Here is a 12251-nt window from a genome sequence, read left to right as displayed (position 1 = left end):
ACCAGAGAGCAGAAATGCTGGGAATTCTTCAGTTGTCTTGAGAGAAGTTTGGAGAAGTGCTTACTGAGAAGGCATTTGGTCCTTCATAGGAGTTTAGAAAAAAAAAAAAAAAAAGTGAAGAACATCCTATTGGAAGAAAAAGTCCTAAGAAGTTGCTAGCTGGAAAAAAGAGAGCCAGAAGCTCAAGAAAAGCTGCTGTGATTCAGGAGAAGAGTTCCTTCTAAAGCAGGTACTTGGGGGAGCCCAGAGGGGAAATGGTTCCTGTCCCAAGAGCTGACCTAATAGGGAGGGAAGTTGCGATCTCTGCAGAACACGAATGATTACATTTTTGTCCTGCTTTGGACTTTTGTTTATTGCTGAATGGACTAGCCATTCGTGTGCCACTATTTGAACTTTATTTTGCCTGCCCTTCAGCGCCAGTAAGAGTGTGTGTGGTGCTTGTGTTTCTATTGTTTGCTTGGCTGATGCCCAGAAGAGCCCCTTGAAAAAGAGACTTCTTTCCCCCTGTGTGGGAACATCGGGAGGTCACGGGGGCCTGTGCTAGGCCACGAGCCTTTCAGAAAGCCCCTATGCCCAGGACTGGATCAGGATAGGGGATTACACAATATCAGAAGCAGGAAAAACAACTTGTTAAATTGCAAAACTCACACAAGCAGACAGTCCATATACCACTTATAACAGGAACCCAAGGTCTTCCCATAAAATAGCTTATTTCTCTTCAGAAGGAAATTTGCAGAATTGCACTCAGAACTCATTGGTGGAAGGCTGGTAAAACAGTCTCTTCCTTGATTTCTGGTCTGAAATCCACTTTTTTTTTTTTTTTTACCTTTTGCCAATCATACAAGAGAGACGAGCACCCTCTCCTGTGGAACAAGGAGACCTCAGAGAGGAGCCCTTGGCTGTTCTCCCTGGGTCCCTTCATGACATCTTTCCCTCTCTGCCTCCCCACTTCCCAGGACTCCTGGAGTCCCCTCTTATAATCTCTCCTACATGAGCTCTCCTTTATAGGATGGACTGCCGCCCTGTCACTGCTTCATTAGAATCTCCCATTGCTAGAAAGATCCCAATATTAAGGGCTAGAGGAAAACCTCCTAGGCATTGTTACTATTTTTTTATTATTCTGTTTCTACTATTTTTATTTGTACCAGATGTTTGTGTCCTTCTGTACATCACCTGGAGCAGAGGAGAGGCAATTAAAAATCTCAATAAACAAATAAAATGTGATGTCATTGTAATCAATGTTTGTACTGTTCTATCCAAGCACAAAGCTTAATCTTTATTTAGGGTTTGGCCCTAACAAATACCCTGTACAAGCAACTCCTTAATTTTACCTTAGATTTACTCACAAACAGATGCACAAAGCTACCCGTTCTCCCTGAGTCTACCATGGGATGCAGGTCTTGTTTCTTTAGTCGTGCATGTTACATACAAACTTACCCTAACTTAACTAACCCTAAAGAATTCGGAAAAAAACCCCTAAAAACTTATCTATGCACCATTGCATTCAATCTCGATTACCCTCCCTAACTTCCATTTTACCACCCATTCTGTTCATATCATGATGTTCGCCTTAGCACTCCAAACCTATATTTTAAATTTCAGTTTTACTTTCTGACTATAGTTTTTACCCATATTATTTAATTTTATTTTATTATCGTTTACACAAAGTCTGTTTTATCTGTTTATCTGTTATGATTTATGTATGTTTTTATATGTGAACCACCTAGACCATTACCCATGTATAAGCAGTATGCAAACATTTTTTAATAAATAAATAAAATACCAACTGTGCACAAAAAAGGTTGAGCCTTAGGCTTTCAATTCAGTGTAATGAATGCTGTGTTCCCTAAGTTACAAGAGCTGTAGAATAAATTCTCAAGGTTGATATTCAGCCGCAGAGCAGCTAGTTAAGTTAGCCGGATATAGCGCGACCAGAGTTAGTCACATAAGTTATGCAGCTAACTCGGAATATTGGAGTTAGCTGCATAATTTATGTGGCTAACTCTAGCCCACCTGCCATTTTGTGGCTAGAATTTAGTTGCATATGGTTTTAAATATAGCCAGCTACCCATTTAGATGGATAACTTTTCAGTTATCCATTTAAATGGCTTTTGAATATCAACCTCCTCATGTCTGACCACTATCCCCCAAGAAGAGAAAGTAATAACAGATATCACTGACCAATTTATTTTTCTGTTATCATTGGCAACTACATATTACATACTTTTTGCAATCATCTTATGGAATAATGACTAGAAACAGAGAACATGAGGGCAGACAAAGATGAATAACCATTCTAGACAGTTCACTTTTCTTACAGCAATACAGCAAACAGATCATACTTGATCTCTGAACTTTACCTTCACTTTCTCACTACAAAGAATCCTCTGTGCTTATCCCATGTTTTCTTGAATTCTATTACCATTGTATCCCTGCTACCTACATTAGAATCCCCATTCTTTAAAGAAACACTTCCTTAAACTACTTCTGAGTCTCCCACAGTCTAGTATCATGATTCCTTGTTCTAGAACAGTGGTTCTCAACCTTTTTTCCATTGTGACCCGCCTGATGGACAATGTTCACATGTGTGGCACACTGCTCATTACAATCCACGGTGGAAATTTTAAAAAAGGCCCTGTATTACTTTTATCATTAAGAATAACACAAGGGAAAGATAAGAGTACTCTCTCTGAAAAGAAATTACATACACAGTAAACCTCTCATACGAGAACAGCACCATCTTCCAGCACTCAAACAGTAACCACCTTACCTACGAAAAGGCAACAATTAAAATATTACACCAGGCCGTAAAACTCCAATACACCTCCTATTACAAAAATGGAACAAGCCAGGCTGCTATAGAGCCCTACATAGAAATTAAATGTCAGCAGAATACTTCACCTTAGTCACATGTGCAGACCCTCACCTAACAAAGAATAAAGAGACTGTAAATGATAAATAGAAACTTGCAGACAAAAACTAAACTGGAAACCGCAAGAAGCCAAAGACTCTGTATGCAGTCCAACAAAGGAAAAAGAGAAACATACCCAGTCCCCATAAAACAAATCAAGAAATATAAAATCAATAGCTGGTGCAGAATGCGAACCATGTAAATATCTCTCTTCTAAGCTTCATCTATTAATTATATGGTTTATTACCCTTCTTTTTGAATAAGAAATTCACTCCAAGCTGCCTCTATTCTATGTCCTTCTGAAGACGTAGCCTCTAGAACTGGACAAAATGCTCCAAATGAGGTTTCACTGATAATTTGTAAATTACCATCTACTGTTCAGATCTCCCCCTACACATTAAAATCAAGCAACACTCTTTGGCAATCCTGACATCATCAAATATATGATTTACCCCATATTCATCGCTTGTTTGGTGATCATCAATACTTTGCCCCTTCCTTCCTGCCCTCCAAGTATGGCTTTCTCTGGGTTTCTGTGATCTAAACGCTTGACTCTACATGCTTCTGAATTATATCTTAGCTGTCACACTCTTCATACTTTTTAAGGTCTCATCTCATTGGTTCTCTTTCTAGTGAGACAGTCCTGTTATTAATCTTAGCATCATGCACAAAAAGGCCTCTTCTAGTTCTTTGCTGTGGCTTTTTATTTATGCATGTTCTGGTAATCAACACTGTTATGAGAGTGGATAACAAATTGTTTTAAGTAAATAAGAGGAAATGAGAAAGGCAGGTCACTGGGAGGATGTGACTAGATGGGTCTACAGCTTCTGACTTAACATTATGTAATTACAGCAATATCACTAGAAAAAAAAAAAAAAAAAAAAGAGTACATACCTGATCCTTTGATGGCGCAACAAGTTCTTCGATCATCATGCTGTCCCGTGCATAAGAACTTCTGTTCAAGGTATAGGACCTATCCGAACTGAAGGAGCGGAGGCTGTTGTATTTACAATTTACCAAAGAACCCATAGATGACAATGAGATGAATAGAAAAACAAATTAATGCATGCAACTTCCAGGGAATAGACAAAAGATGATCAAATTAACAGCAACAATCAGAAACAAATGAGGAAGGACTCCCCTAAAACAATAAACAAAATGGGAGTCGTTTTCAAAATGAGTCGATATCCAAATTTAAAGCCCAATGCTAATCACCAAGATTTATGTTTTCCAAATCCGGTAGAAACTGTGGACATTCTGAGAATATCTCATTTTTGTTGTCACTAACATAACAAAAAAAAAAAAAAAAAAAAAAGAGTATACACTACCACACCACAAAGGAAGCTAAGCAATGTTCCAAAACGACATCAGTGTACAAAGGGGAGCAGCATACAAAAGACTGACCACCTACAAATGAATTTCTAGAAAATTCTATGAGCTGGTATCATACAAAATGCTTTCTGCCATTAAGCAGGCATCACAGCCATAAAGAATACTCATCTACCAGCCCAATCACTGTCACCCATTTTAATTTTTTTATGACTGATTGTAATTTTACCGCTTTTATATATTTATTGAAATGTTAACCGTTGTGAAGGCTATGCTGAGACAACGGTATATAAATGATAAATAAACCTTAACCTTAAGGGTTATATTGGCACCATCTAATATTTTCTTTGTATTTTTTCTATGCAAATAAATCCAATAAAAATATTTAGCAAGTCCTTATCTTGTCGTTAGTCTGATAATAGAAATTAAAGACAGAATAGCACATGGATGCTTCAAAACATTGTTCCAACAATATTGTCTTATGCTATTACTGAATCCGCAATACTCTGCTCATTTCTCATTCCATATAAACCAGTGGGATTGAATGAGAATGGGCAGAGTATTGCGGATTCAACAATAGCATAAGACAATACTGTTGGAACAATTTTTTGACGTATCCATATGATATGCAGTCTTTAATTTCTACTTTCAGAAGAATGACAAGATAAGTACTTGATAACTATTTTTATTGGATTTGTATAAAAAAAAATACAAAAAAAATTATGTATTGCCAATATAACAAATCCTTATTCAAATGAGTGGCAGTGGTTGGGCTGGTAGATGATTATTTTTTATGGCTGTGATGCCTGCTTTATCATAAAAACATTTTGTATGATACCAACTCATAGAATTTACTATAAATATATTTGTGGGTGATCATCTTTGTATACTGTTCCCCTTTGCGCATTGATGGACTAACAAAAAAGTTACATTAAGGCTTTTTGGACAAATCATTTATAATTTTTAATGAGTACAAAGGGCAATATCCCCATGACTATCAACACTTCTGTTGCTGTGCTCATTGGATATAGATAAGAGAAGATTTTAAGGTAACCAAAACGCAAGGTTAGCCCTGGAAGATACATTTAGGATAAGAAAGCCATGCTGCATACTTCAGCTTAGCTTTAGTGCTGTCTGTGACCAGGAAACCATAGTCAGATCAAACCATGCTTCTAGCAAAAATGACCGAACAGACTTTCAAAAGAGCGAATGTTTTAACTATTCAAACTTCTCTCCATGCACCTGACAGTGCTTGTCAGTGGACCATGGCCCATCACCCACTTGTTTATGCACATTCTCGCCAATATGACATAGTAAATCATGGGGAGGGGGTGGGGTCTACATAGAAAGCAAGCCATACAATACTTGTTACAGCACAAAGAATCCCAAAGCACTATTTTCTAAGGATGAACCAAACCCGCATAAGCATCACATCACTTCACAATGCTGAGTACAATGAAAATGAGAAAGGAAGAGGGCACAGAGAAATGCAGCCAGGATGCCATGTCATCTTACCTGACCTTAGGACTACATTAAGAAATGTAAAGATGGCGAGGAGTGGGGGGAGGAGAAACAGAAATCAAAGAATCAGACGGGAAAAGCAAAATAGCTATGGTTGAATACTTACAATGTTTTATGCAATAGATTTCTTTGTGTTGCACTCACAATCTCTTATATGAAAAAATAAATACAAACTGTGTTTTGACAGTTCTGAACATGAGTGAAACATAATATTTTTTTTCTCCTGAGCATAACATGCATGTAAACTCTGCTGATATAAAAACGAGTTATATAGCTACAAATTATGATATTGTCATAATCAGAAATATGGAAGCCACATAACTTTCCTATTTGGAAGAAACAAATAGAACAGAATAGTTCCTTTTAATAAAAAAGACAATGCATTTTAAAAATAATATTATTTATATTATTATTTTAAAGTTGTGATGATATTCAGATGATTTAATATGCTTTGACTACAGTATAAATTACGCTTTCAAACTGAATTTCGATTGTTATAGCATAATCGTGTCATTAAAATCTGGGATTATCTGGACTTTACTAGGTAGGCAGTTTTTCATAAAAATATAAAATAATGCTAGACTTTGCGGGGGGGGGGGGGGGGGGGGGGGGGGGAGGGGAGGGGGGGGCAACAGTCCACACCTGGCCGACTTGCAGATTCACAGGGTCATTATTCTGCGACGGGCCGTTAACGCGTGCGTTGCGATAAGGCCCTACTGCATACAATGACAGCCACATGGCAGCAATGTCATGCTAATTAGGGGAAGGGGAGGAGTGTGGGAGGAGGGTTTGGATGGGGTTATGTTTTCCACATTATCGACGGCAGCACCGTGGGAAATAACACCACCTTTTCCCGTGGCACTATGGGGGCGATAGTGTGTGGCGTGGCTGCACCGTGGTGGGTGAAACCACACTGCTGCAATGCGGCCAGCTGCCCACTATCGCCCCTGCCTCTTTTTTTTTTCGCAACACATCATTCTGCCATAAATATAAATATAGTTGAATGATGGATCTAGGAGTGAGCTTGATAAACTTATCTTGATCACTTTCTTGGCATCTTCGGTGGTGCTGTTGAATATATCCATCTTAAAGATAGCTGGATAATTTTATCTGGCTAACTTTAGGACTACCCTATGACACAATCAGAATTATTGGAGCTAGCTGGATAACTTATTCAGCTAACTCTGCCCCTGAACACTCTGGAATGCCCCTACGTTATCTAGCTAAATTTTAGCAGGATAATGAGATAAAGGATCATTTTAAAAGGAGTTACACTTATAAATGTAACATACTACCATAGCAATTTTAAAATTCCATTTACATGCATAAAGTGCACTTGCACGTGAATATCCTATGGACAATTGAATGGCATATATTGCAGCAATTTTCGAAAGCCCACTTACAAGGGTAAAGTACATTTACACATGTGAAACCAAATTTCAAGTGTGTAAATGCATTTTTAAATTATCCTAGCTAGCTAAACTTTTGTCAGATAAGTGAAGGAAATATTCAAAAGTCAGCATTTAGCAGGATAGCTCACAAGTTATCCAGTTAAATGCCACTGAACATGGACCCCTAATTATACAAACTAGAATATTCAGTTGGTTAGTAGAGGGTTTATACATGAAAGAATCTAAAAAAAAATTATTATAAAAAAAGAGTAGGTGTAGAAGGAATTCTTCAGTGTATAAGGAGTCATGAAAAACCAGACAGACTGGGAAACAGTAACACCCATGCTTTACCTTGTGGGAGTTGCCATTCACTCTTAGACAATGAAAGAACTTTTTTTTTTTTTTTCCAGCAGGCCATTAAAGCGATAGGAAAAAGCCCTCAGGGCTCACTCTTGCCAGGTTTAATTATTAGCTTCAAAATAGTTTTGTCTGTCAGCAAACATGCTGCTGGCTAATCCACAACGGTGGAGGTAATCTTCCATCATAAAATGTTTCATCTGTTTCAGACACTGACTAATCTTGTTTGTAGTGATCTAAACCTTTGAACTCAAGACTCAGAGGGTTAAAAGGAACAGCATCCTGCAGCATGAAGTCTGGCAACTTGCTGGCCTGCATATATTTTATAAGCCACCACTGCCTCTGGTTTTATAAACCAGTTGACAGGGAGGAGGATCAGATTAGCGACCCAAACCTTCCTTCTGATCATTGTAACAATGCAAGGGCAGGGGTGTCCAACGAGGTCCTCAAAAGCCACAAACAGGATATCCACAATGAATATGCATGAGAAACATCTGCTTACAGTGGAGGCCATGCATGCAATCTATTGCAAGCAAATTTATTACGGATATCCTCAAAACCAGACCTAATTGTGGCTCTTGAGGACCGGAACTGACCACCCCGATGTAGGGAGCCTCATGTAACAACTTCCACATAAGTGCAATGGGCCAGACACATAAAACTCCTTTTACACAGGGACATCTAAGCTCACCATGCTTAGGATTTTCTGATGCACAGAAAATAATTTAGTCGTAGCTCATCTGCGTCATTATACAAGAAGAAAACATCAGTGAAGCTTACGTCTTTAGCATACCAATACTTTTTTGGGATGAAGGGCAGAAATGAAAAACGGTTATGTTCTCTGCTATGGGAAATAGATTTCCATGGACTAATAGTAGAAGTCCCTCTATATTTCAATAGCTTCTTTGTAATTCATTCATAAACATTATTTGGTAAAATATAAAACGATACTGTGTCTGTAAGGAGCCAGTCAGGCTTTGCAGCAGAAAGGAGATAAGGTAACATTGAAGATAATACCTGGCTGAGCGAGTTCCTATGCTAAAGCCCATGTATCCTTCTGCAGGCAAGGAATCATCTCCTAGCTCTTTGAGATCCTGAGGTCCAAGATACTTGTCTGTATCTCCTGTCAGGGCGTCCTCACCTGCCAGCACACAACACAGCCTCAAAATCAAATGTATCTGGATTTAGTTATTCAGCAGTTCCTTGCCCTGAATTACCAACCAGTAATCAATCACATTAGAGCCCCACAGGCATTTTTTCCTTATCACAATCCCATTTATCTATCCTTAGCAAGGGTTGGAAAACAATTTTCTACACAGTAATTAGCAGATAAAGAAGAACAGGTCAAGCATTCTGAATACTACCTAGGAGTAATTTTCAGCCTATTGTCCACTGCCTACATAAACAGCCCATTCCTAATTAACACAAATTAGAGGAAAGTTGTTCTGTAGGGTAACAATAGTTGCCTTTATCCCTCATTAGGGGCTTGCAGCTTGGCATCAAACAGCGCAGGATTTGATTGCAGGATTGATAAATAAAGCCTGCCCTGCCTGAAAATCTCTAAACTTTACCTGCCCTGCAGAATCCGTATCGGATTGCATTTTATATTTCAGTTTCTTCACAGCACTAGTATGTGATTCCTGGCAGTTTCATAACAGTGCTGCAAGCTGCTTAGTTTTGGTGAAGTTTCTGAAAAGGAGTCTGTGATAACACTAGTACACATTTTAGTGCTGAGGGATACATATTATTGGAAAACACTAGGGATGAGCATAGCAGAAATGTTAGTTTCCACTCATTTGTTTGGTTTTCAAAACTTTTTGGGCCTGGTTTTTTTTTTTTTGGGGGGGGGGGGAGGGAGGTGTATGTGTTTTTTTTCATTTAATATCATTTTTGTTTTAAAAAATAATGCACATTATTGTCCAAAATAATGTGTGTGTTGGGGGGTGGGGGTGGGGCCATTTTTGTTTTATTTTGAATTTAAATTTACCAAAAATGGCCATTTTTGGTTTGTATTACCATTCATTTTTAAACAAATGCACGTCTCTAGCACCCATGCCTCTACCAGGAATATTCTGTTACAATACCTCTTGAAAAACAAAAATGAATGCTGCCAATCAATTGGGTTCAAATTACATTTTGCTAGTATGTGACTAAGCTTTCTTTCCATAGAGACAAAATGGGAGAAAAGCCTTAGTGCATCAGGAGCTTAGATATTCCATTTAACCTCAAGGAAAAGCTGCTGATGTGCTGAGTTTGTAAACCGGAAGTAACACTATTTAATTCATTAATTTACTACTCTTATTTATTAGCTTAAATGATTTTAGTTATATACAGTAATTTAATATAGTTTATGTTGATTACATAATTTTAATATTTTGAGCTTATATGTTGATTATAGATTTATATGACTTTTATAATGCATTAAAAATTGCTTTCACTTTATGTTATTTATGACATTGTATTATGTTGTGCACTGCATATAAACTGAATACAGAAAGTATATATGTATGTAACCTATAGGCAAATGTAAAATGAATGCATGTGAATTAGAAGTAAATACCTTTTGCATGGGGAGGATAATTTTCAAACAGCCTGCATAGACTAATGCTTGCAGTTGATTTTTATCTGCAGATTTTAGCCAAAATATTCAAAGTGAATTTATATGCACATACATCCACTTTGAAAATTGACAGATATATGCAGAATCCCACAGGACACACACACACACACACACAGTTACACCTGCTCATGAAATGGTGTAACTTTGTGCATGAGGATTTACACACATACAGGTTGTTGCAATACCGTGCGCTGTGGCCAGCACATGGCTCAACACGCAATTGGACGTGGATTTTGAACACATACCCCTAATCTCCAATGCAAACTGGGGGTTAGTGCATCCAAAACGCGCGTCCAATTGAGCGTGTAGCTAACAGACTCATCACATGTAAATTCATTTTGATGAGGCTATTAGTTATTATCCCCTATGCAAAAAAAAAAAAAAGTACAGCCAACAGGCACATGTTTCTGGAGCAGGCATTAATTCTTGAGGCACCTCAAAAGTTCCTCTGACTTAATATCATGGCAATATTAACGAGTGTCCATTTCCCCCATGCCTCGTAAAATTGAGAATCTGCTTTCTTAACCCGTGACAGCCTCTTCGCCTGGGTGCCAGGAGGTGCTAGGGACGCAAAGTTTTCCCTAGCATCTCCTTTTTAACTGTGGCAGGCTGGCAACCCATTTAAATATACAATTGGGTGCCCGGGAGAGGTGGATCAGCACGCCTTAAGCAAGTGGGAGCTCAATCATGAGCACCTGTTTAACGCACACCAATATTGCATTGGCCTGAAAGCTTTGAAAATTGACAGCATGTGTGAGATCCTGCCCCAAGTCTACCCTTTGGGATGCCTATTTAATAGGAACGTAAAAGCATGCACAAAATAGTGCTCTGTGTGTACTTTTATACACATATGCACGGGGGCTATTTTCAAAAAGGTGCACATACAACCTGGTTTTATATGTATAAGTGCATTTGAAAGTTATTCCCGCAATGTCACTTTGAAGTTTATTCTATTTTGTGGGTATAGTAGATTTCACTAGATTTAAAAAAAATATACAGGGCCCAATATTCAAAACTAAACATTTATTTAAGTTAGCAGGATAAGACTTATCCAGTTAACTTAAATGGGATATTCAGCAGCAAAGCTATGGCATGTCTAACTATCTGGTTAACTTAATTGGATAAGTCCAAATATCAGCACTTATCTGGATAGGGTAACCGATCTATCCATTGCTCTCACCCAAGATATCTGGCTATCTACTTAAAATACTTTTCTACTTAAATACTATCTACTAAATACTTATCCAGCTAAGTGGTGGCCAGCGAGCATAGCCAGATATTCAGGGGCCACAACCTATCCGGCTAAGTAGCACTAAATATTGACCTCACAGTTTCTACACACCAGAAGAAAAAAATACAAATACAGAAGGTACATGGACATAAGCTATACAGCAAAAAAAAAAAATAAAATAATAATAATAAACTCAGTGCCTTGGATAAATATTAACACACCACAAAAAAGCAGAACAGTATTTAAGCAGTAAGAGAGAGCAGCAAAAGGGTTAATTAACAAGTGCATTCATTAACTCCACATGCACAGTAAGAATGTAAGATCCGGATAGCCACATTCCAGCAGGGAGGCAGCAGGACCAAAGCCTAAAGCTACTTACACTTTAAAGAGGTTTCTTCCCAGGCTAGAGGAGGAACAGCACACAATCTGTAAAATTCTATTTATATATATGTATATATACACATAATACATATGCCCTGTCCCATAAATGTAACATGCGATTCCTTGGCTAGGCGAAGGAAGCGGGAAGGATTTGAATGAAAGCCCTACTTCCTAGTTGAGCAATTTTCCAGTGAGTGACAAGGCTCTCTTTTTCCATTTTTTTTCTCTCTTTCACCCGTGCAGTTTGTTGTAGATAGAAGCCCTATTTACTTAACTAAAGAAAGCTCAGCGCAGCCTTGCCTTAAAGTACCAGTAAGGTCTAAAAATATATTTTCAGTCACTGGAGTGCAAATGCAAAATAAATAAACAGATCAACTTTCTTCCACATCCAAGCAGCAGTGATTTCTTTAAGGAACTGTTCTAAAGTCAACATGTTCGTTAAAATTCACATTACAGCAAGCAAACGCTACAGAAAGAGACCATGTAACAGACATTTTTTGAAGCATGAAC

The 12251-nt window shown here is 38.0% G+C and overlaps 1 protein-coding gene across 2 annotated transcripts in view; it reads right to left on the bottom strand.

Annotated features, from left to right (window-relative positions):
• ANK3 (ankyrin 3) overlaps positions 1 to 12251 on the bottom strand; it is a 1160209-nt gene that overhangs the window by 242017 nt on the left and 905941 nt on the right. For both annotated transcript variants that reach the window (XM_029609754.1, XM_029609755.1), the window contains 2 exons: positions 8527 to 8650; positions 3806 to 3908 (listed from right to left, as the gene is read on the bottom strand). In XM_029609754.1, coding sequence (XP_029465614.1) covers positions 3806 to 3908; positions 8527 to 8650 — 227 coding nt within the window. The remainder of the gene's footprint in view (positions 1 to 3805; positions 3909 to 8526; positions 8651 to 12251) is intronic.

Source organism: Rhinatrema bivittatum, chromosome 7 (genome assembly GCF_901001135.1).
Source record: "Rhinatrema bivittatum chromosome 7, aRhiBiv1.1, whole genome shotgun sequence".
Lineage (NCBI taxonomy): Eukaryota > Metazoa > Chordata > Amphibia > Gymnophiona > Rhinatrematidae > Rhinatrema > Rhinatrema bivittatum.
The sequence above is the reverse complement of the archived record's forward strand: the minus strand, read 5'-3'. Positions and strand labels throughout refer to the sequence as shown.